Source organism: Trichosurus vulpecula, chromosome 4, assembly GCF_011100635.1.
Source record: "Trichosurus vulpecula isolate mTriVul1 chromosome 4, mTriVul1.pri, whole genome shotgun sequence".
NCBI lineage: Eukaryota > Metazoa > Chordata > Mammalia > Diprotodontia > Phalangeridae > Trichosurus > Trichosurus vulpecula.
In genome coordinates, this window is record NC_050576.1 from 112,064,184 (window position 1) to 112,089,942 (window position 25,759).

A 25,759-nucleotide genomic window follows, 5' to 3' on the forward strand; every position below is an offset into this window, starting at 1 on the left:
ATCCCTCTCTACCTCTTACTGGGCATTTAAGGGGTTAAGAGTTATCCGCATCACTGAGTGAAGTGAGCAGAACCAGGAGAGAACATTGTACACAGTAACAGCCACAGTGTGCGAAGACTGACTTTGATAGACTTAGCTTTTCTCAGCAATGCAAGGACCTAAAACAATTCCAAAAGACTCATGATGGAAAATGCCATCCATATCCAGAAAAAGAAATATGGAGTCTGAATGCAGATAAAAGCAGACTATTTTCTTTTTTTGTTTTGTTTTGTTTTATGTTTTTTCTTTCTCATGGTTACACCCATTCATTCTAATTCTTCTATACAAAATAACTAATTGTGAAAATGTTTAATAGGAATGTATATGTAGAGCCTATTTCAGTTTGCATGCCGTCTTGGGGAGGGGGAGGGGAAGGAGGGGGAGAAAACTTAAAACTTATGGAAGTGAATGTTGAAAACTAAAAATAAATAAATAAACTTATTCTTTTTTTAAAAAAAGAGCTATGCACATCATCACCCTGGCTAAGGTCAAACTTCCTGGGAGACAGGCCTCTCCTTGTGCCTGAGTGACTTACCTGACCAGAATGGACTGCCCTCTATCCTCCATCTCTCACTCCCCCACCCCCACCCCCGCAACTCCCAACTTTCAGCTAAATTTGCTATAGGAACTCTATGGTGGTATGTCTGTAATTCCCTGGAGAACATAACAGACTAGTTGAATTGGGTCTATTTTTTTTCCTATGGACAATATAAATCATTTTCCATCTGAACTGACCTGTTTTTCGCTTCTCAGGATCAAGCATGAAAACATCGTAACCCTAGAAGATATCTACGAGAGTTCCACTCACTACTACCTGGTCATGCAATTGTGAGTGAGTGGGACCCCAGATCCTCTGCAGAGCCCTCGAGTGGGATGAGGGGAAGGGGGTCTGGCACTGTAAGGCATCATGGGATATGGGAGGGGGTGGAAGAAGACAAGAAGATTCTGTAGTTAGAACAAGGAGACTCAGCTCTGCAGAGTGATTCACTGATCTGCATCTGTGGCTGTTTCTCTCAATCTATAAAGTGAAAATAACACCCCATTAGAAAGGTCCTCATGTCATTGGCCCATCTAAATGCCAGTTGAGTGGTGCCTGCTAGGGTTTGGACTGTACCCAGCCCTCGATCTGATCAGAAGACAGAGATATCCTTCTATTTATAAAACTCTCTTTTTTTCCCTTGTCCTGTTCCCATCCTGATTTCACCATCCCAGCATGGCTGAGTATAATGTGTGTCTTTGACTGATGATACAGCTCCCTCTACCCTCCCTGATGCCTGGCAACTTTAATGAGCCAGCTCAGGCCCGAGTAGCCTATTAAATCCTGGACTCACTAGGGGCTCAGCAAAAAAGAAGGGAGCAGGTATCCGAGGGAGCGGAAAGGGCTGGCAAAAGGCCGGGAGCAGTCCTAATAAGCAAACTCACGGAGGAGCCTAGCTCGTCTTTAATGAGGCTCATTCCCCAGGATTAACTCACAGTCCATCAGGGCAGGTAAGCGGAGGCCTGCCTGAGAGTCCTCCGGGAATGGGGTCACGTCTCCCGGGGCTCCCCCCGGCAAGAAGCCACACTGCACAGGGTCAGACAGCATGGATTTATTTCCAAAGGGTTGTCTTTCCTTTTACTCCTCCACCTGCCACAGGAGAGCCCGAGTACGGTGAGAGAGACACAGAAGAAACGATTGGAGAACTTGGGAATTAATCCTCTATTACCCCCTGCCCAAGGCTTTAAAAGTGCTCTTGTATGCCTTCCTTCATTCAGTCTTTACATTAGCCTGTGAAGCAGGCGCAACGGTACTATCCTTGCTTTGCTTTACAGCTGGATGTTATTGGAGATATAGATATAGATATAGATATAGATATAGATATAGATATAGATATAGATATAGATATAGATATAGATATAGATATAGGTATAGGTATAGGTATAGGTATAGATATAGATATAGATATAGACATAGATATAGATATAGACATAGATATAGATATAGATATAGACATAGATATAGATATAGACATAGACATAGATATAGATATAGGATATTAGATATAGATATGGGATAAAGATATAAATGTTATATATCTAGATATAGATTATATGATTTATATGACACAGCTATGTTATACATGGATATAATATAGCTATATCATATATATAATACATATATAATATACTATATTATTTAGTATGTAATATCCATATGTAATTAGGTATAATATCTATATATGATTAGGCATAATATATTATATCGATATATAACTAGGTAGAATATATTACACAATCTATAAAATATAATTTACATACCTAGATAGAATATATAATTTGTATAATTATATACCATATAATTATTATGGTAAAAATGTAATAAATATATAACACAATTCTATTACATCTAGACTATATTATATATATCTAGATCTAGTTATAGAATATATCCATATCTTGTATATATTATCTATATATTATAATATAGCATAGTATAACATATCTCTTTACCTCGCCCCAATAATAGCTATTTCATATATCTACATCTAGATACATGATATATATCTAGAAATAATCTATATACATACATATATGTATTATATATAGTGATTCTTTACATTTTTTAATTTTTAAGCATAACTGACCCTTACATAGCACTTTAGAGCTAAAGGTAATAAAAGCATTATCTCTGTTTTATAGATGAGGAAACTGAGACTCAGAGCAGTTAGGTGACTTTACCTTAGTTTAACTTCATAGTCACACAGGGGTATCTAGGTGGCACAGTGGATAGAGCACCAGGATTAGAGTCAGGAGGATCTGGGTTCAAATCCAGCATCAGACACTTACTTGCTGTGTAACCCTGGGCAATCACTTAACCCTAATTGTTTTCCCTCAGTTTCTCCATCTGTAAAATACGCTGGAGAAGAAAATGACAAACCACTCCAATAGCATTGCCAAGAAACAGATCACAAAGAGTTGGACACAACTGAAAAAAAAAGACTCAGCAGCAAAATAGTCACATAGCCAGTAAATCTCAGAGGTTGGGAGCAAGGCAGACAGGGGAGAAGAAGGGAAAAGAGGTGCAACGTTACAATTTCAGAAGGTTCTCCCCTCTATTGAAAAGTATTCTCCCACCCCCCTTCCCTGATAGACAATCTCTGCAGCCAATCTTCGTAGCCTTCCAGAAGGAGGGCTGGCCCAGGCAAGATTGTGAAGTCTGTCTGTCTTTCTTGGTTGTTAAAGAGGAGACATTTCTATAGTCTGAAGATCAGGTTTGACTTCCAGCTCTGACAGTGATAGTAACAAAGGATATGGAGATCATCTGAGTCTGACCACCTCATTTTACAGATGAAGCAAATGAGGCTCAAAAAGATTAAATGGCTTGGCCAAGGCCACATAGTGTTAAGTAGCAGGGCTAGAAGTGAGGAGAGGAGATAAGAAAGGAGAGGAAAAAACAGGAAAGTTTAAATCAAAGGAATTGTACAATTTGATGTATCAATGAGGTATCCCCAGCATCCCTCAGATCACACCAGGTAAGTGCCCAGTTACTCTGCTGGGCCCTCTGAGACCCAAAGTCCCTGTTGTACCATTAACCTGCTCTTTATAATTCAGACCCCTTTCTCCACCACAAGACTATCTGTTCCTGAAATTGTGGGCTATTCAGCATCTGGCTAATTCCCTTGCATTCCTTCTCTCCACTCTCCCACCCCACCCCATCTACCCATCTTCCCTACAGAGTTTCTGGGGGAGAGCTGTTCGACCGGATTCTGGAGCGAGGAGTTTACACTGAGAAGGATGCCAGCCTGGTGATTCAGCAGGTCCTATCAGCAGTGAAATACCTCCATGAGAATGGCATTGTACACAGAGACTTAAAGGTACTAAGGCGAGTAACTTCTTAGAAAAAGGGAGTTATTGCCCAGTATGATGGCACATTCCTGTAATCTGTGCTACCGAGGAGGTTAAGACCAGTAGATCACTTGAGTTCAGGAGTTCTAAACTGCAGTGGGCTAAACCTATTTGGTGACCACGCTGCCTAACACAAAAATGGTGAGTCCTCAGGAACAAGGAGTAGGGGGGTGGGTGCTGCCTTAGGAGGGGCGAACTGCCTGGGTCAGAAACAGAGAGTCTTGACCAGTCATGGCTCTCAGAGATGGGAGGGACAGGGTGTGGCAGTGGATAATGGCCTCATCCCAAAGACACCATGACAGTGGCTGCCAAGCTGTAGGAAATACTCCTGGATTAGGAGATGGGAGATTTGGCTTATAGTTCTGACTCTATCACAAACTAAATGTGCAACTAGTTATTTAAAAGACTGTATCTCTTTTTTCCTCATCTGTAAAATGGAAGTGAAAGAAATAGTCATCTCTGCCCTACCTTACCCCAGAGAGTTATTTCAAGAATCAATTAGATAGTACTCTTCTAAAGGCCTAGATCTGGCTGTTGGTTCTAGAATAATGGTTCTAGAATAAAGAATCAATTCTTCGACCTGGTATTTAAGACCCTCCATTATCTGGACCCAAACTTCTATCACATCACTCTCCATCATGCCATCTATGTTCTAGCCAAGCCAGGCTTCTAGATGTCACCTGAACTGGACATTTTATTTCCAATCTCTCATCATTTGAGCATTCCCAAAGGCCATTCCCCCATACTTCTCCCCTCTATCCTTCAGAGTTCTTCTTCTCCTCCAGCTCAGATATTACCTCCTCCTTAAGGTTCATAGGATCTTCAAAGTATTATAGGTCTAGATCTGAAAGAGACCTTAGAAATCACTGATTTCACTGATAGGGAAACTGAGGCATAGAGTTTAAATGACTTTTCTATAATTGCACTGCCAATAAGGATAAGTACGCTTTGCCCTCAGGTCTTCCTGCCTCCAAGGCCATCACTCTATCCACTCACAGCAATCCATTGACTACACCATGCTGCTTCTCATTCCTTCATCCCACCCCACCCCGCCCCTCATCCCCCACTAGCTATGGGTGCTTTTTCCCTCCTCAGATTTTCCTAGAGTACTTTTATTTGATTTTTCCCCATGTCATTCTATCTTAATTGCGTTTAGGCTTTATCCACCCTCAGTCGAATGTAAACTCCTTGAGGGCTGTGACTTTCTTGTTCTTGTCTTCGAATGCTCTGGCCCTTAGCTCAAGGCCTCACACATAATGTGGTGCTTTGGAAGCAAGATATCCAAGTTCAAACCGTGCCTTGGATACTTAACCTCTATGACCTTCAGTTTCCTCTTCTATAAAATGGGGACCATCTTCAGGGATTGTGTTGGGGACCCCCTTCTTACAAGCTTAAAAGTGACCTAGAAATGTGATTTATTTGGTGGTTAATCAATATTTAATTGATGAGGCTTGTAAGAATGCTTTGAAAAATTTAAAGTGAAGACGAAACTCAAAGTCACATAAGAACAACAGCTAGCTAATCTATAAGCATTTATTAAGTGCCTACTGTGTGCCAGGAACTGTGTTAGGCACTTTACAGATATTATCTCGTTTGATCATCGTAACAATCCTGGACGACAGATGTTAACATTCCTCCCATTTCACAGTTGAGGAAGACAGAGGTTAAGTGATTTGCCCAGGGTCACACAGCTAATATCTGAGGCTGGATCTGAACTCAGGTTTTCTTGACTCCATGCCAAGCGTTGTATACACTGCTTTACCTACTAGTCTAGAAGCTCACATTCAAATAGAGGAAACACCATGCAAACAGTGATCTACATACAAGATATATACAGAGTAGAGGGAAGGTAGTCTTAGTGGGAAAGCTCTAGCAGTAAGGGGGAAGGAGCCTGGAAAGGCCTCTTAGAGAAGGCAGCATCTGAGCTAAGTACAAAGGGGATGGAGTGTCGTGTTTAAGATGGCCAGTGTTGTTGGATCGTAAAGAATGAGGAGAGGAGAATGTGTCATAGAATCAAAGTTCGGGGACTAGAAGGGACTACAGAGGCCATTTAGTCCCACTCTTTCATTTTCCGGATGAAGAAATTGAGGACCAAAGAGGCGCAGTGATTGCCCGTGATAACACAACAGATTTGAACGAAAGCCCTTTGATTCCAAATCCAGCCCTCTTTCAATTAACTGTACAATTCTGCAAGTCATCCAATCCATTCCCGTGCCACTGGGCAAAATTCATCTTGACCTCATTTCCACAACTAATGCCTTAAAGCTAATGATAACCACCTCTAGAGAGAAAAATTCCATAGCCTTTCTCAGGTCCCTGACATGAGGGTTTTATAACTTTCCCTCCCTTCTGGTTTGATAATTCAGTCTCATGTCTACCTTAATTCCCTCCAAGTTAAATCCAGGGCCATAAGTTTAGATTCTGGACACCTAAGAAAAAATGTATAGCCCTCCAATGTACCATAGATTGAGGATCCTCTGGAAATCTGGTGCTTCCTATATGTTTCATGAGGATGGAGAATAGCTCTTTAACCACCCTCCCCCCAAAGGAGAAGGTCTAAAGGTCATTGTTCAAGAACTCTTCAGCCTTTTTCTGGAATTTCCTCTAAACATTGATCTGTTGGGGTATTGGGATAATTATCATGTTTCTAGTTGTGGAGGAAGTGAAGAAGGCAAGCTCAGGTCTAGGAACTCAGCTTTCCAGCAGATTTGCCTCCCTGCGAGATGCTGAGCCAAGGGAAGGAAGGAGAGGCATTTGACTAAGATCGATTTGGATCGTATGACATGTGATATTTCTCTCTTGCTTCCCCCCCAATCCGCTCCCATAGCCTGAAAACCTGCTCTACCTCACCCCTGATGAGAACTCCAAGATCATGATCACAGACTTTGGTCTATCCAAGATGGAGCAGAGCGGTGTGATGTCCACAGCCTGCGGGACTCCTGGCTATGTGGGTGAGTCAGGATTAATGGGGAGGCAAAGAAGGAGGGGAATCAGTCAGCTAGCTAGCTGTGCCCAACCATGGGCATATAACAAATGTTCATTGCGTTGTATTGTACTATACTGTACTGTGTTGTGTTGTGTTGTGTTGTATTGCATTGCATTATATTGTCTTGGTCCAGCACAGCTGACCTGAAAGAGTTAATGCCTAGCTCCCCAAAAAGTTCAATTTAGTCATTTGGCTTTGGAGAATCAAGCCTGCAGCCAGACAGCCAGCCCATGCTTCTCTAGACCTTGCCACATTATTCCAAAACTCCGAATCTTTGGTTACCCTCTCCCAGAGTACAATTAGGGTGACTCACAGCCTGCTAGGGGCTTGTCAAACCTAGCCCTGCGCGATTGTGTTCAAAGAGCTGAGTTATTCTGCAGTTCTCTCTTAAGCCTTCACACCAGTTTCTAGGTTCATGCCTCCCTTCCTCTCCCCATGTGGAATTGGGGGCGGGGCAAGGGGGATCATGAAAAAAGGCTGCAGTCTCTGAGACCATGAAAGAGTTTTGAATCTCCACTTTCCTTTCCTGTCTTCCTCCTTAGAGGAAGGATCGCCCTGATTATCAGAAGATGAAGAATCATAGTGATAGCTGGCCTTTATATCAGCTTTAGGGTTGGCAAACTACTCTCATATACATTATCTCATTTGAGAATTCTCCAGAGGAATAGACATAGGCTCCTGACCTGAGGAAATTGGAGAAGTGCTCATAGGCTCTTAGAGTTGAAAGCTGTTCCCTTAGAGATCAACTAGTCCAAAGACCTTCTTTCAGCAAATGGAGAAACAGACCCAGGGATGGGTATCTGACTTACCCAAGGTCACATGGTGAGTAATTATCAGGGTCAGGATTTGAACCCAGGTTTTCTAATTCTATATCCAATGGGAGTATCTTAGAGTATGGAGACTAGGAAACCATCAAAGATGGTCTCTCCCAGGAGCCTTTATATGGTTTAGGGTAAGTTTTCTGAGGACAGTCGGTGGGAAAAGTCTCCATAGTTAAAATTTATACCTTGTGTTACCATCTAACTCTTGCTGTTTTCCTTTAAGCCTAGGGTCACCTGGCAGAGCCGGGTGTAGGTTTGGGGGAGGAGGAAGAGTTGGTAGGAGGATTGACGATAGGAAGCTTCGCTATGGAGTATTGATAAAGAGTCCTGGTCCAGGAGAAGGGTCCCTCAGAGAGAGCAGATACTCAGTAACCAATACACACACACACACACACACACACACACACACACACACACACGACAGAAGACCCGGCCCCTGCTCCCAAGGGGCTCCTTGTCTGATGAAGGAACCACATCCCCTTCTCAAGGTAGTCTTATTGTCCGATCACGTGAAAGCCAAGTCCCACAAGGATATAACGTATGAACGCTTAGAAAACAACCTAGTGATGAGTATGAATGAATACTGAGAAACAGAGCATGTTTATGTTTAGTGAATGCAATGTGAAGAAACAAATGCTCCATCAAGCAAGGTTAACTGGACTCCTGGGAACTCTTTCCCTAAACCCAGGGAAATTTAGAATTTGTGTGTGTGTGTGTGTGTGTATGTATGTATGTATGTATATGTGTGTATGATTATTAATGCATATATATGTATATAATGCATATGTTTATATGTGGATGTGCATGTGCATATATGTGCATATGTATGTATGTATATGTGTATATATGTGTGTGTACATATGTGTGTATGATTATGAATGCATATGTATATGTATATAAAGTTTAAAATAAATCTCAGTCCATTTCCCTAACTGAGTGCTTGCTTTGCCATAGCTCCTGAGGTATTAGCTCAGAAGCCATACAGCAAGGCTGTGGATTGCTGGTCCATCGGCGTCATCACCTACATTTTGTGAGTAGAAGCTGTGGTCTGCTTGGTTCCCCCACAGTCCCCAGAGCCTGATACCCAGCTCCATTCCAGCCTCCCTCCCCCCAAGGCTTCTCTGTTCAGGGCTCACCTAGGTTTAAAAAAACAAATCAAGATCCTTTTTAGCTCCTTAGTTTAAATGCCTTCCTCTTGCTCCTGAGAGCGCAGAAGAATCTGCTCAGCGGAATAGCAGTGAGAGCAGGACCTGGCTAGCTGAGCTCCATCTCCTTATTTACTGCTACCCTGTTTAATTCCAGCCAAGGGTATCCCAAGAAAAGAAAATGGTGAGGAGAAAACATTGCCCAGGGTATGTTTCCTCCTGTGAACGTTTATCTTTCTGGTTCCCCAATAAACACACAACACACACACACACACACACACACACACACACACTTCTTTTCAGGTGGCCATGGGTCATTATACTCTCCTGTCTTCCCTCATCAAAATATGATCTCAGATCCGTCTTATATCCCTTCGCATGAATTTTTCACATGACGTCCCTCTCCCTTGGCTAATAGGATTATATAAAAATATTTAGAACTGAACAAAAGATGTTAGGGGCTAGCTAGTCCAGTGCCTTCAGCTTACAGATGAGGGAAGTGAGGCTCATGGAGCTTGTGACTTGCCCAAGGTCACACAGATGGTATATAGTTGTACTTTAGTCCTGATCTCTCATTATTGCATGAAAGATTTCCCCCTGCTAGAGAGATTTCAGTCACATCAGGTAGGGAGACTGGGAGAGGTAGAGACTGTCCCGGGCTGACCATGCCAGCTATCTCTGGTTCCAGTTAGTAAACCTCCTATGGCACTTATTCTCAGATTAGAAGCAGATGTCGCTTTGTGCTGCCCAGCCCCATGGCCCTCTACCCCGCATCTAATAGTGCAAGTAAAAGGTGGACATAGGATTGGTCACAAGGAGATGACCAAGGATTAAGCTGCCTTTTTTCCTGGTGCATGTTGCAGGCTGTGCGGCTACCCCCCTTTCTACGAGGAAACAGAATCCAAGTTGTTTGAGAAGATCAAGGAAGGTTATTATGAGTTTGAGTCTCCGTTCTGGGATGACATTTCTGAGTCTGGTAAGGTGCTGCCTGGGTACATCAGTCAGAGGAAATAGAAGTGCCAGTTCTTCTTCCTCCTTGTACCCCCAGGGTCCATGCAACACAGAGGGACACTGGGGACTAGACTAGGAAATAGGACAAAGGAGCAAAAGTAACCAAGTGAAGCAACATTTTGGGATCAGAGTTCCCCCTCTTTCCTCACAAAGATCCCTGGACATTTTGCAATGCTCTAACTGCTTTAAAAACAGGGTAAATTCTCACCATCTTGAGTTTGGTCTGCTGCGGCTCTCTGCTACTAGTCTATGCCCCCAAAAAATGGGGAGGGAGAGAAGGAGGGGGAGAGAGACAGGATGAGATGATGTCAAGAGAGCAAAACTATGCAAGGGACAGTGTCCTGGGCAAGTCGGGTACAATTAAGGCCCTGGATGCCAAGAAAGAAGTATGCTGCAGTGCCAGGAGAAGCTCTGGCTATAGCAAAGGCATTGCAGTGTGGTGGAAATAGCCCTGCCCTGGGAGAATGAGCCCCTGCTTGCCCATTATTTGACCTTATGAATAATTCACTTTCCCTCTGCAGATCTCAGTTTCCATATCTGTAAAATGAGAGGGTTAGGTTGGCCAACATCCGTGGTTCTTGCCAGTTCTGACATCCTCTGACTCAGTAGTCATTTAAGAAATGTTTGTTGAGTTGAAAAAGCGAAGGATCAGACCTGAAAAGCACCCAGTGTTCATGTGGGCGTCCATGTGCACACGTGTACTTAGGCATATGTTTGGACACGTGTGTGTGTGTGTGTGTGTGTATGTGTCAGCGGAGCTGTGTGTGGGTGAGGTTCCTTGAAACCTCTCCTCTTTGAGTAGTTGATGGTAGGTTGGGTTGGGTTTTTTTCCCCCTTTAGATATTTGAAATTGCCACTTTAGAAGATTAGCTGGCTATGCATTTGCTCCCACTCACCAGCCTGGGGATTCATTTCCATCAGTCATGAAGCCTGCTTATGCTTTGTTGCATCTTTGATTTCTCCCCACAGCCAAAGATTTCATTTGTCACTTGCTGGAAAAGGATCCCAATGAGAGATACAGCTGTGAGAAGGCCCTGAGTCACCCCTGGTGAGTGGGGTATAGTGCGGGCCTTTCCTTTGAGCCCCAGGTCAGAAGCTCAGCTTTCAGAACGCTTCCCAGCCAGTATCAAGTTTCTCACTATGTCCTAGGACCATAGACTGAGAACATCAGAGCTGGAAAGGACCTCAGCCGTCATTTAGTCTGACTTCTACCTACATAGGAATCCTTTCTATGACAGCTGATAACAGTCATCTGGCATCTTTGGGAAGACCTCTAGTCTTGGTGATCTTGATGATACAGTGAAACTGTATCTGGAGTCAAAGGACCTGAGTTCAGTTTCCGCCTCTGATGTTTATTAGTTATTCGATCACAGAAAAGTTGCTTACTGTCTTTGGCCTCAGTTTCTTCATCTGTAAAATGAGGAGTCTGGGCTAAATGATCTCTGAGGTCCCTTCTGCTTCTAAATCTAAGATCCTAAATTGATTTCGTCCCGAGGCAGCCCATTCTTCATTTGGGCAACTCTGGTTTTTAAAAAGTTTTTCTTTATGTGAAACTAAAATCTGCCTCTGTACAGCTTTTACCCACTGTTCCTAGTTAGACGCTCCTGGGGTCAAGTCAAACCATTTTTTTCCCACATGCCAGCCTTTTGGATACTTGCTTACAGCTATCATATCCCTCAACTTCATCTTTCTAGTTATTTCAACTAATCCTCCAGTAGCATGCCCCGCCATCCTCTCGCCATCTTGGCCTGGCACATAGTAGACCCTTAATATATATTTGTTGACTTGACTTGGTCACCCTTGTCTGGATGCTCTGTTAGTCAATCAATGTTCCCTCAAAACTTGAGGGAGACTCGAACACAGTACTCCAGAAAGGATAAACCAGCACTGAATGTGATGGGACCTTCAGAACATTATCTTTCTATTCACTGATGTGCTGGGAGGCCTCTTCCCTCATTGAATCTACATCTATATGCAGTTAAACCTTCTGCAGCACCAGTGCCATTCTACAGGGCACCAAGGGATGTGGAAAGTTGGCAATCATACCTCATTTTAATTCAGTGGATTGGAAAAAGACAGACCCCTCTAGGATGGCTGCTTCCAACCAACAAATAAAGGATACGTTGCCAAGTGCATGCGTCAGAAAGCAGTGTTATTGAACTCCCATTGGGAGTTTTGTGTTTGGTGCAGTGGGGGAGGTGAGGGAAGTGGCAAAGAGACAGAAAAATCAAGAAATGATAATCTCTAGTCCTTGCCCTCTGGGAGATTTTACTCTAATTGAAAATAGGGTGGGGAGGGAAGTGGTCAGAACAGGAATGTATGAAATAACTTAACACTTACAAAACCACATTTATAAAGGCTGATGAATACAAACAGTCCTTAGACATTTGTCTGTTCCTCTTTTGCTAAAGAACACAGGATAGGGGCAGCTAGGTGGCACAGTGAGCAGAGCACCGGCCCCTTTAATCAGGAGGACCTGAGTTCAAATCTGGCCTCAGACACTTGACACACTAGCTGTGTGACCTTGGCAAGTCACTTAACCCCAATTGCCCTGCCCCAAAAAATAAACGAATAAAGATTAAAAAAATTAAAAGAAATCAGGATAGTTCCCTATGGCCTGTCACATCAGCCAAATCCCCTATACTTGGATTTCAAGAAAATCTATAATACGGTTACACCCTTCCTCAACCAACATTATTTACTATTGCTCCCCCACCCAAAGACATCTGGGCAACACAAAGCTAGCTAGGTGGTACTTTAACTGGGCTTAGAATCAGAAAGACCTGCATTCAAAAGCTGCCTCATTCACATGCTAACTGCATGACCTGGAGAAGTCAGTTAACTTCTGTCTCAGTTTCTGTAAAATAAGAGGACTGGCCAATATGGGAGATTTGCTGATTTGCTTGGCTGTGAATTCTTGTTATAAACCCCTCCCCAAGGAATAAGATTTTGTTGATTTTTAAAAATAAATTTTAATTTAAAAACGGTTGGAGAGAGAGACAGAGACAGAGACAGAGGAGAGAGAGAGAGAGAAGGAGAGAGAGAGGAGAGAGAGAAAGAAGGAAAGAGAGAGAGAGAGAACTTGATAGTGTCTAAGGCCTCTTCTGTCCCTAAATCTGTGATCCTACAGCATCTTCAGCTTTGGTCAAGCTGGTCAACTCATTGTGCTTCCCTAAACATGCCATGTTCATTCCTGCCACCATGACTTCACTTATCCCATGGTTCCCAGTCTTGAATTAAATGCCCACCTATCAGCTCTCTGCCTGTCCAAATCCCTCAGGGCCTAGCTAAGTCCCACCTCAGGATGTTAGAGCAAGAAGAGGTCTTAAAGAACATCTAGTCTAACCCTTTCATTTTATAGGCAAAGAAACTGAGGCCCAGAAAGGAGAAATGATTTGGCTTGGGTTACATAGCTAACAAGTGGTTGAGGTGGGACTACAAGTTCAGCCCCTCCCCCAAAGTCTTCCCACTCACTCCAGCCAACACTAATCTGCCTCTTCTCTGACCTTTTATAGCACATTCTGCCAATTTTTCTGTTTCATATGTATGTCATCTCTCCAATTAGACCATAAACTCTTTGAAGGAAGGGTTCTCATCTTATCCTTCTTAGTCCTCCTTAGCACCAAGTACAGGACTGGACATATAGTGGGCATAATAAATACCTGTTGGTTGACTGGTAAAGGCAGAGATGTCATATAAGAAATTACATATCACATAACCTCTTCCGTTAATAAGAGATTAGTGAGGAAGGCATGGCTGAGCTTTGAACGTGGGAGCAGGGGGATGTAGAAGCAATGTAAGTGTTCCTTAAGACCCATTCTTGGGCAGCTAGGTGGCCCAGTGAATAGAGCACCAGCCCTGGAGTCAGGAGGACCTGAGTTCAAATCCGGCCTCAGACCCTTGATACATTTAAACTGTGGGACTTTGGGCAAGTCACTTAACCCCAATTGCCCTGCCCCCCAAAAAACCCTAAAAAAAGACCCATTCTTGACTTCTTCTGTTCTCCTGGAACTGTAGGTCACAGTTCTTCCAGAATAGGAGAGCTTTGTGCTGGACTTACCCATGCGAGGGAGCCATAACCTCCAACCTATTTACAAGCTACCACTTCAGCCAGTATTATAGGCCAGGCTCTCTCCTATGGTCACCTGATACCGGTTTCTGCTCTAGCTCTGGTGGAATTGTCCTTCTCCCCCAATTCCATCCAAGTAAGAGAAACACCCACCAACTTATCTCCATTTCTCCCTTCCTATAGGATTGATGGCAACACCGCCCTTCACCGGGACATCTACCCATCTGTCAGCCTCCAGATCCAGAAAAATTTCGCCAAGAGCAAATGGAGGGTAAGCTGTCCCCTTCGGGTGGTGGGCAAGGCTCTTCCTTTCCCAAACAGGTAGAGAGGGGACGCTTTCATACTCAAAGAAGGCTCTGGGGGCGAGAATCCTTCCTGCCTTGAGGCTTCAGAGAATCACAAAATCCCAGAATTTGAATAAATTGTAGAGGTCATCTAGTTCAATCCCTACCCTAAGCATCAGTTCCTTCTATATCGCCCTCAACAAATGGCTGCCCATCTTCCATTTCAATGCTTCTCTTTGTGGGTACAGCTTGTCCTCCTGATCAGTCCATTCCATTATTAGGTAGTCTTAATTATGTAGAAGGTTTTCCTAATATTGAGCCAAATCGGCCTTTTTGCCACCGTCAGCTATTACTCTTACTTCTGCCCACTTGTGCCAAGCACAACAAGCCTCGTCCCTCTGCCAGAGGACAACCTGTCATGTACTGAAGCCATCATGTCCACAAACAGTTGATTCAACAAGCATTTATTAAACACATGTTTAAATCACTCTGCTAAGTACTGGGGCTACAGAGACAAAGATGGAAGACTCCCTGCCTTCAAGGGGTTTACATTCTGTTGTCCCTACCAAGTCTTTCTCAGGTTCTGTATAGGTTTCACTATTTGGCGAGGCATTTAAAGCCCTTCCTGACATGGCCTCTTCCAGTCTTGTTATACATGACTCCCCTCTGTCCGTGATGTTGTTGAGTCGTTTCAGTCACATCTGACTCTTTGTGACCCAATTTGGAGTTTTCTTGGCAAAGATACTGGAGTGGTTTGCAATTTCCTTCTCCAGTTCATTTTACAGGTGAGGAAACTGAGGCAGACAGGGTTGAGTGACTTGCCCAAGGTTACACAGCAAGTAAGTGTCTGAGGTCACATTTGAACTCATCTTCCTGGCTCCAGGCCCCTGGATGCCATGATGCAGCTAAATTTGCTGCTCCACACACTAAGCCCCATCTCCTGACACTGTATTTTTGCACTGACTGTCCCCCATGCCCAGAATGCTCTGCTTCCCCACCTCAATCTCTTAGCTCCCCTGGCTTCCTTCCAGACTCCACTCCAATCCCACCTTCTATGAAAGGCCTTTCCCCACCCCCAACCTGATAATTGCCTTCCTCCTGAGATCACATTCCATCCATCCAGTGCATCCCTTTCACGTACATGTATTTACATGCTTTCGTGCTTATCTGGATGCAAGCTCCACAATAGCCATGACAGTGTTTTTGCTTTTCTTTGTAACCCAACATCTAGCACAGTGCTTGGCATGAAATAAGAGATAAATAAATGTTTGTGGACCGTCTGAACTAAAAGTTAGGTGTAAATCCAGGAAGGAGTCTTGAGCCAGGAGATAGAGTCCCTGATTTCTCTTGCTAGCCCTGTATCTGCGGGTCCTCCTTTAAGACAGGAATTGGCATATGCCAAGGACTATGGTGGCAAAAGCAAGGGGGAAGCCCAAGCTCCCATAGGCCCCCAAGATGCATGGGAGATGGGTGTCATATCTTCCTTCAGCAAGCCTTCAATGCTGCCGCAGTGGTACATCACATGAGAAAACTACACATGAGCCAGCACGCCTCGGAGGCCCGCCGAGAGTCAGAGGGAGTCCGACCCAGCCCCATGCAGGCATCGGAGCTCTCCAGGTCCAGCACCCCTGTGATCAGCATCCCCAAGGCCCCTCCTGTGGAAGAGAAGCTGGCAGCTCCCATACCCAACTGGCTCCCCTGCCAGCACGGCCCCTATCACCCCACCCTAGACAGCACTGTTTCTGAGAGCAGATCCGTCAATTGCCTGATCAGTGGCTCCCTACAGATCAGCAGCAGCCTGGTTCCCATGCACCAGGGGTCCCTGAGCAGAGGGCCCTGTGGCTGCTGCTCCAGCTGCCTAAACAGTGGGGAGAAAGGAAAGGCATCCTTTGGCTCAGAACCAGCACTCCTCAAAAAGGCCAACAAAAAACAGTGAGTAGAAATGGGAGGAAGCAGGGATTCGTAACCTGGGGTCCACAGACACCCGAGAGATTCAGGGTTAGATTTCAGGGAGTCCATGAACATGGATGGGGGAAACAAATACATCTTTGTTTCGATAGAATTGATTTCCTTTGTAATCCTGTGTTATTTTATGCATTTAAAACCTGAGAAGGGATCCATAGGCATCACTAGCCTGCCAAAGGGGCCCATGACTCCCCAAAAGGTTAAGGACCCTGGTGTGGAGGGAGGAAAGGAAACCCTGCCTGTGCCTGCTGTGGATGGTTGTTTGCCTCTGAGCTCAGGGAAGGGACAATAGCAGCAGCAAGAGGGAGTGACAGGAGTATCTCTGTCTGTCTGGAGGCATCTCTGACTCTCCCCCTGCCTTATACCCACTCCTCTTCCTAAAAGCTCTTGCTGTGTTGTTTCTTCATCAGGCATTTCAAATCAGAGGTCATGGTCCCCGTTAAAACCAGTAACCACTCTCACTGCCGTTCTGGGCAGACTGGAGTCTGTCTGATCATGTGATCCATGGTGCCACTGTCTCGTGTCTCACTTTTTTTTCTGTAAGTATGCCCATGGCTGGAGATTCCCTCCCAGGTAGCAATTTCATATGAGGTGAATAGGATTGGGTCAGAAGCAAAGGTCTAACAAGGATAGGGCAAATAAGGCAGTTGCCCTGGGTGCATTAAACTAATGGGTGCATAAAAACATGTGATATACGTGATTATCATCCCAAGCACACATGCCGTTGGGATGAGGAAGTAGGTCATTTTTCCATTCATAATTCAAGTACAAAATTAGACAGTTCTGATCAGAGAGGTTCTCATTCCTCCTGGACCAGAGATGCACAAGCTCCCTTTAATGATGCAAGTGAGTCAGGGAAAGCTGAGAAGGATGGAGAGAATATTCCCTGTAGCACCTCCAAGAGCACTAAGAAAAATGTGATCTGGAAAATTCAAGGGTGAGAGCCAGGCCTCCTGACTGACTAGGGAGGATTTGAATTAAATGCACCCTTAGGACTCCACTAACCCCACCCCCGCCTAAGAGGTGTCCCAATGGCAGCTGAGAATGGATGTCTTAGAAGCAGTGCATCCTAGGGATGAATGCCTTGGCCTTGGCCTCAGAAGACTTGGGTTCTAGTTTCAGCTCCTGCCCTGAGTATCTGTGTGCTTTGGGGACACTAGAAACAGATTTATATAAAACTTTTCCATTTACAAAGCATTTTCCTTGTAACAACTCTGTGAGTCAAATGTTACAATGTTAGTATCCCCATCTTACAGATGGAGAAAGTGAGGCCCAGAAAAGGGAAGGGATGTCCAAGGGTTGCACAGCGAGGAAGGGGCAGAGCTGGGACTTGACCACTGGGGGCTCTTTACCAGACGTAAAAGGAAGTTTAGGTGGTGCAGCGGATAGAGTGATAGCCTTGGAGTCAGGAAGAACTATCTTAACCAGCTTTGATTCTGAATGCCAAGAATGGCAAGGCACACGTAAATATGGGACATATCAGAAAAGGCAATGGTTTTGCCAGAATGGCAAGCCTCCTCTACTGTAGTGTCCCACATGGATCAGCTGTTGGGAACCAAGACAGGGAAGATATAGAGAGGAAGCCTGAGGAAAATGCTTGGGGTGGCAGCCTCTCTCTCCTTCCTGCCCTGATCCTCCCCCACCCCTTCCTTCTGCAGGAAAGATATGGGACTGTCCTCTGCACCTCCAGACCAGAAAACCACCCTGCAGAGGAAGGGAGGGGGAGCAAGCCCAAAGGGCCCTCAGGAAAACAGCAGCAGGGCCTGGCAGGAGGCATTTTCTGGTGACAAAGCAGCAGACTGGGTGGTCAGGAGCCGAGGGCCGCCACGAGCAAGCTGCACAGAGGAAAGGTCTCTGGTGAGGTGATGGGCAGGTGAAGAGGATCCTCTGACTTCCAGATCTCCCTAATGTGATTGCCCCCTGCGCCTCCAGCCTCCACCGCCTATCACTCTCTCTTCGGTGTACATAGATTGCTCTTCTCACAGCTCCATGTGAAAAGCTGAACCGGTTGGCTGAGTTCTGGCATCTCTCTTGACAAAGCCATAAGGACCATCCATCCCCCTGTGCTCCCCTGATGCCACCCACATGCTCCCAATACGACCTCCTGGGCCTTCACCCTGGTGAGCTCCATTCTGCTGACCCTTGTTACATAACTGTGTGCAAGCATGAATGTTCTTCTTCCTGTCTCCCTAGCAGATTTTTAGAACAGGCCAACTTTCTCCCAGGATTATTTCAGAAGTATTTCCTTTCCCCACCCCCACTCAGTAATGAATGTGATACGACACACTCCAAAGCCTGAGATGAATTACTAATTAACCTCTGTGTGAGGATTACCTTCCCAATTCCCCCCCCACCCCCATTAATACATAAAACTGAGAACTATTTTTTCGTTTCAGCCAATAAAGATCTAGCCCCTCTCTCCCTGAAAGTTCCTCTCCAATTCTCATTCCTCCTCCAGGTTATAGCTCCACCCTTTCAGTCTTCTCTCTGTGCTGTGCTTAATAAAATGGACATATTTTCTCTACCAGCCTCCTTTGTTTCTTTCCACGAGTTCCTTGGGTTCTCAAGCAAGCCAAGTAACCTCATTCTTTCTGAAGCAAACCCCACTGGGGCCCATTCCCTTACGTCACAGATTCTGCCAGATCTCTGTCTCTGACATCCAGAATCTCCCCACTGGACTCCCTCACCAACTCCCCTATCCCCAACCAAGGAGAAGATTGCAGGCAGTGTAATACAGGGTTACCCCCAGGCAGTCCCCCACATCCTTTACAAAGGGAAGGACTGGAGTCATTGGCTTCCCACAAATACATCATTGTTGGACTTGCTCATCATTCTCCATGTCCTTTCTGGGGAACAGAGTGGACACAGAGACAGCAAGGGGCCATTCCCAGCTAGCCTTCCTAGTTGACTGCCTCAACAATGACCTTTGCCCTGAAGAAGGAAGGTCTCTGGGGAAGATGGCCCCAGGATTCTAGTCCTTACTCTGTCATTTAGAAGAAGAGATTTAGAGGTACAAGGGACCCTTGATATCATCTAATCCAATGGCCTCATTTTGCAGGTGAGAAAATTGATGGTGGAGGAGATTAAGAATCTTGCTCAAGTCATAGAGGCAATCATATTGCCCAGGTGCTCTGAGTCCAAGGCCGGTGCTGTTTTCACGATGCCACTGCCCTGCTCATCTTACCGGTTTTGTGACCTTAGATGAGCCCCTTAGTCTGGTCTGAGCCTGTTTCCTCAAATTACCATGTGTTTTCTCATTTGTCTAGAAGTCAACATCCCTCAGTGTCTGGTAGGATGTAAACATCTTGAAGGCAGAGATTGGTTTATTTGGGGTGTTTTGTCTTTGTATCCCCAGCACTTAGCCCAGTTGGTGCCTAGTGAATCCTTGATGAAGGATCAGGTGACCCCCAAAGCACTTTCCAGCCTGAACATTCTAGGGGTCTAGTAATTTGTCCCCTTGTGGTCTCTTTGGGATCTGTACAAGTCATCATCTGACAAAGGGATCTTGTCAGTCAGCCAGTCAGTGTGGGGAAGGAAGGGGAGAGGGAAAGGCTGGCCAATCTGTCCCCATGGATGAGGGAGACTAATTCGGTCTACTTGCCTGCTTCACACAGACCCTTTAGAGGATCCATGTAACTAACTGTGCCAAAAAGGAAGCAGGTGCAAATAACAAAGGCAGAGGGAAGAAAAAAAACATTCAAATGTCTCACAGTCAGCAACAGGCTCCTTTACAAAACAAAGATTTTTATTAGGCTGATGACTGCTTCACATTCATTTATCACTTAAGAGTTGGGTGTTTGGTGCATCAACAATCCACTCTATCCATCTGAGATGCCCTTAATCATGCACGCACCTTTGCCAGCTTCAAAGACAAGCCCCCAGTGGTCCAGCCCCTTCCTCTTGTCTGCCACTGCCAGTAACCCAACCAGCTGCTTACACAGACCCAGGGCTTCTAGGCTGTTCTTGGAAAGTAAGAGAGGCAACGTGGAGCTAAAAGCTGATTCCTACTCTCCAAGGAAAAGCAAAAACTGGCAGGGCCCAGGGCTTGAGGATAACAGGGATCACTGACAGGTGGCATAGTAGAGCACCCGCTCATTAATGTGGTCCCGGATTTTCTCCACATGCTTTTCCAAACCGGTCAGGTCTGCTGAGCGCTGGATGATGGCCTGGTTTCCGAGCAGCAGCTCTGCTTCCATATCTGAGGAAAGAAAGAGGATCCAAGGGTAGACGATGGATGATGGAGCGCTCTCTCTCTCTCTCTCTCTCTCTCTCTCTCTCTCTCTCTCTCTCTCTCTCTCTCTCTGTCCATCTCTCTCTCCTCTCCCTTTCCCTCTCCCTCTCTCCCCCTCCCTCCCTCTCCCTGTCTATTACACACACACACACCACACATTCCCCAGCCTCTCCGCTCTACCAAGGCAGATGGGCTTGGAGGCAGAGGCAAAGACGAAATGATCCTGGAATCTCACCCCTTCATCACTTTAGTCACAAGGATCTAGAAAGAAAGGAGTCTTTTCCATACTTAGATTCCTTTTTCTCCTCCCCATCCCCTTCCACCTTCCCTTGACCACCACAGACAAGCTCAGAAGATGATCTCCAGTCCTCTTTTAATTCAGCCAGTTTATAGATTCCAGACCACATTTCCTTTAAAATTCTCCTTTCAAAATGCTCTAAATCACTATTGATTAGAGAAATACAAATCAAAACAACTCTGAGGTACCACATCATACCTATCAGATTGGCTAACATGACAAAACAGGAAAATGATGAATGTTGGAGATGTGGGGAAACTTGGAACACTGATGCATTATCGGTGGAGTTGTGAATGGATCCAGCCATTCTGGAGAGCCATTTGGAACTATGCCCAAAGGTCTATAAAACTGCATACCCTTTGACCTAGCAATACCACTTCTAGGTCTGTATCCCAAAGAGATCATAAAAATGGAAAAAGGACCCACATGTACAAAAGTGTTTATAGCAGCTGTTTTTGTGGTGGCAAAGAATTGGAAATTGAGGGGATGCCCATCAACTGGGGAATGTCTGAACAAGTTGTGGTATATGAATGTAATGGAATACTATTGTGCTATAAAAAATGATGAGCAGGCAGACCAGAAAAACCTGGAAAGACTTATATGAACTGATGCTGAGTGAAGTGAGCAGAACCGGGAGAACATTGTGCACGGTAACAGCCACAGTGTGCTATGACTGACTTTGATAGACTTAGCTCTTCTCAGCAATTCAAGGAGCTAAGACAACTCCAAAAGAATCACAATGGAAAATGCAATCCACATCCAGAGAAAGAACTATGGAGTCCGAATGCAGATGGAAGCATACTATTTGTTCTCTTTTTCTTGTGCTGTTTTGTTTTGTTTCGTCTTTCTCACGGTTCCTCCCATTAGTTCTAATTCTTTACATCATGACTAATATGAAAATATGTTTAATATGAATGTACAGGTAGAGCCTATATCAGATTGCACACCGTCTTGGGGAGGGGGAGGATGGGGAGGGGGAGAAAATTGAAAACTCAAAACCTTATGGAAGAGAATGTTGAAAATGAAAAATAAATTAATTATATTTAAAAATTCTCCTTTCATCCTGGCTTACCCCTGCTAAAAAGAAAAAATTTATGGCTCCCTATTGCCTATAGAATGATATCTAACCTCATTAACTTGGCATCCTTACTCCTTAGAGAGCCATAATCTGAAGCCCTGAATATACTTCCCTCTGCCCCCTTAGTCTTTCCCCCCAAGAACACTCTACTGACTCCTAATTTGCCCTTAGATGTCCAACTCTAACTTCTCATGAAGCCTTACCTCATCACTCCAGTTCATGGGGCTTCTCTCTTTCTCCTCAACCTCAGTGGTAAACACTTTCTATAACACTTACTTGGCATTAGAGAGGAAGCAGTAGCCCAAGGGATAAAATGCTGAGTTTGGAGTTAGGAAAAACTGGGTTCAGATCCTACCTCAAGCAATTACTAGCTACGGGCCACTGGGCAAGCCACTTAGCCCCTCTGTGCCTCTGGCCAACAAGCTAGGACTCAATCACTAAGTCAAAGACAGACTGGTTCTGATCTGTTAGTGGAGGCAGTGCCTAGTGCAGGATATTTATCTGGCATTTATACCACATTACTCTTCATTGCCAGTAGTCTTAACAAGAGGTTTACATAAGCTATGGATCATAGCACCTAAGGGAAATATCAGATCCTATCCAGGAGGGATGCTCTTTTCTGTGCTCCACAATATCTAGTAAAGTGCTTGGCATACAGTAGGCACTTAGTAACTATATGTTTCTTAATTGTGCATCCTCAGTACTGCTGATTCCAGAAGAGGGGTCTCTGGATTGGCAGGCAACCTCTGGTTTGAGGTTCAGCCTTTATTAAAGACACTAAGATTAGTCTAGCAGTGATGGAGAGAATAAGAGGGGATGGAGGGGATGGAAAGAAGGGGTGAGGAAGTCTACTGACTCCACCTCCATACTCCTCTCCCCACTTCCCTTGAGGGGGTAAATGGCTCTCACCTTTCATCCTGTCCATAATAGACATGGTCTCCTCAAAGAGCTCTTCTGCCTCAGACTTGACGCTCAGGATCCGGTCCCCTTGCTCCCCCAGCATGGGGCTCTGACCCATCCGGTCCTTCAGTTCTGCATACTTTTGTTTGACTCTCTCAAATCCCTGGAGGAAATCAAAAGGAATAATCTTATTGCAATGATATGGGACTACTGCCACCACCTCCCTCTTCAACCTTACATTAAAGAATGAAGCTCTTCATGGTGCATAGGTACTTTAAAAAAGTCTCTGGTTGTTTCCCCTGGATTATTTTTATTTCCCCTGAGAAAGCTGCCCCAAAATGAAATGGGCTACCTGATGATGTAATGAACTTCCCATCACTGGAAGTGTTCAAACAGAAGGTGTCCAGAGAGATTGCCAAGGAGGTTCCTGTTCAGATACAGTCTGACTAGATGGGCAGAGAGGTCCCTTCCTCTTCTGAGTCTATAATTCTAAAGTCTAGAAGTATAGTTCTAATCTAGAATTATAAGCTCAAATTATAGTTCTAGTCTAGAATTATAGTTCCCTTCTTGAATCTAGACTGTCAACCCCTTGAAGGCATGGGCCATGCCTTACATACACTTTTGGGTTCAACACAGCAGCTCGATGATGTGACAATGATAACTCACATTTCTAAGGGACTTCACAGTTTCTGAAGCACCTTCCTCATATCAGCCTGCCAAGGCAGGCAGTGTAGGGATCATTAATGTAAGTGTCCCAATGGCTGGTACCTCCACAGTATTAAAGCTTCCTGGAGGGTTAAGCCCTGGCATCAAAAAAAGCGCTGTTGGTTGTGACTTAAATCTGTGAGTGCCCAAGTCTCTGTCCTTCACGTCTGGGTCAGGGGCTACACTTCTCCCATGGCCTCCTGCCCTACCCTCACTCATACTCTGAAGCAAGCAATATCTTGGCTCGTTTTTTTGGGCTTCACCCACTAGCAGTGACTTGTGTCTGCTGATCACCAGCTAACAACCAACAGTCTTGTGCCTGCTTCCCCATCAGCTTCCAACTGCTCTGAGTGTCTGTTTCCTCAGGCCCTACCCTCCAAGGACCCATGAGAGACACGATCATCCCCATTTTACAAATGAGGAAATTAAGACATAGAGAGTTGAAATGGTAAATGGTAAATGGTGGTATAGGGCCTGGTGGGGCACATCTATGCCGTTCCCCCAAAGGCAGATCTGCTGCACAGAGCTCACCAAGATTGGCAGCAGAGAATAAAGAAAAGAGCACCGGATTTAAAGCCAGAGAATTAGTTCAGATCCTGGTTCTGCTACCTACTTAACCTCTGCGACCTTGAACAAATTATTTAACATCTCTAACCCTTAGTTTTCTCATTTAAAAATGAGAGAATTAAACTAAATGATTGCAAAAGTCTCTTCTTTAAAATAAAAAAACCTGTGGTCCAAAGAACTGCCCTCTAGGACCAGGGTGGGGAGCACAAGGCAATAAGGGGACAAAAAGCTAACAAAAGGGCTACTCACTGGCTTTTTTTCTGAGCTGACAGGAGAAAATGGATTATATAACTTGGCCCTTTTAGCTTCAGTTCTACAAACATTTCTGCTTTTGTCTTATTTGGTGACTAAAGCTGTTTCTCATTTAGGCTGGTGATGCTTTTGTAAATCATTTAAGGCCAGATGAAGAAAGCCTCCCTGCTCTCCAGATTCCCAAGGTTAACAATCATAGCTTTCTTTGTCTCTCCTACATAGCTCAGCATGGCTCTGGGCCTATGAGAAGCGCCCAGCAAACACCGAATGAATAAGCCAAATGAATGGAGTTCCAAGAGGACCTTCTGAAGGACATATCTGAATCCTGAATCCTAATTCCTTATCAGAAAAGCTTTGGACTGCAGAGAGTTTCATGCCTTCTGGTCCCAAAGAGGAAAGGGAGAGTGGAACTCATATTTTGAAGGTAACCTATTTTCTAAACTAATGAGTATCAGAGTTTGAATTGGGGGAATGCAAGACAGAGTCCCAGATAGACAGTCAAAAACAGTCCGAAAGCTCCATCATATCCCATCTCCATACTTTTGTACTATCTGTTCCTCATGCTTGGAAAGCTCTCTAGACTCACTTGGACTCACTCTTAGAATCCTGGCCTCTTGAAGAATACTTTCTTCTACAGTAGGGAACCTGTGGCCTCAAGGACACATGTGCCCTCTAGGTCCTCAAGTGCAGACTGAATCCAAACTTCACAGAACAAATCCCCTTACTAAAAGGATTTGTTTTGTAAAACTTGGACTCAGTCAAAAGTCTGTACCCAAGGACCTAGAAGGCCACATGTGGCCTTGAGGTCACAGGTTCCTCACCCCTGTATCTAGACTCATCTCTCAAGGGCTCTTCAAGGTCTTCCCCAGTCCCCTAAGGAGCCATTAGTTACTATCTTCCTTTTTAGGATTACCTTGTATCCACTTTGAATGCATTGTGTATATAACCTCACATATATATGTTATCTCCCCCATTAGAATATAAGTTCCATGAGGGCAGAGGCTGTTTTAACTTCTTATTTGTATTCCTAGAACTTAATTAACAACATTTGTTAATTGATTGAGTGATTCGAGCTCTTAGGTTCATTATATGTCCTTAGACATATGTAATAAACTAGAACTCTGTTTCCTTCTCTGTGAAGTGAGGAAGGTAGGACTAGATAAATTTTAAGATCCTCTGCAGCTCAAACATTCTATAATTAGATCTAGACACTGGTCTTCCATTTCCCAGCCTGTAAAAGAGACATTCCCATTCCTTTCCTTCCCCGAGGGGCATCAGGGATGTTACCAAGAGGGAACCAAATCCACAGTGGTTGGGGCTGACTCTGCTATCTTCTCATACCTGCTGAGCACTGAGAGCATGCTCATTGGCCTCCTGGGCAATCCGCTGGGCTTGGGCAGACTCTGCTCTCTGCTCCCCAACCTTGTTACGGAGCTGCTCAATCCGGTCCCTGAAGCTGGTCAGCTGCTCTGTCATACCTGTCACCATCCTTTCTGTTGGACCGAGAACCTGCTGGACCTAGG

The 25,759-nt window shown here is 44.7% G+C and overlaps 2 protein-coding genes across 3 annotated transcripts in view; one reads left to right on the plus strand and one right to left on the minus strand.

Moving 5' to 3' along the window:
• Positions 1-18,730, plus strand: part of CAMK1G (calcium/calmodulin dependent protein kinase IG) — a 30,570-nt gene extending 11,840 nt beyond the window's left edge. Inside the window, exons 3-12 of the mRNA XM_036756023.1 lie at positions 793-867; positions 3,755-3,893; positions 6,752-6,875; positions 8,686-8,761; positions 9,740-9,852; positions 10,857-10,935; positions 14,140-14,227; positions 15,730-16,172; positions 16,616-16,744; positions 17,864-18,730. Coding sequence (XP_036611918.1) covers positions 793-867; positions 3,755-3,893; positions 6,752-6,875; positions 8,686-8,761; positions 9,740-9,852; positions 10,857-10,935; positions 14,140-14,227; positions 15,730-16,172; positions 16,616-16,706 — 1,228 coding nt within the window. The 3' untranslated portion in view covers positions 16,707-16,744; positions 17,864-18,730. The remainder of the gene's footprint in view (positions 1-792; positions 868-3,754; positions 3,894-6,751; positions 6,876-8,685; positions 8,762-9,739; positions 9,853-10,856; positions 10,936-14,139; positions 14,228-15,729; positions 16,173-16,615; positions 16,745-17,863) is intronic.
• A 1,202-nt stretch (positions 18,731-19,932) lies between these two features.
• Positions 19,933-25,759, minus strand: part of LAMB3 (laminin subunit beta 3) — a 59,765-nt gene continuing 53,938 nt past the window's right edge. For both annotated transcript variants that reach the window (XM_036753195.1, XM_036753194.1), the window contains 3 exons: positions 25,578-25,754; positions 22,722-22,875; positions 19,933-20,403 (listed from right to left, as the gene is read on the minus strand). In XM_036753195.1, coding sequence (XP_036609090.1) covers positions 20,267-20,403; positions 22,722-22,875; positions 25,578-25,754 — 468 coding nt within the window. In that variant the 3' untranslated portion in view covers positions 19,933-20,266. The remainder of the gene's footprint in view (positions 20,404-22,721; positions 22,876-25,577; positions 25,755-25,759) is intronic.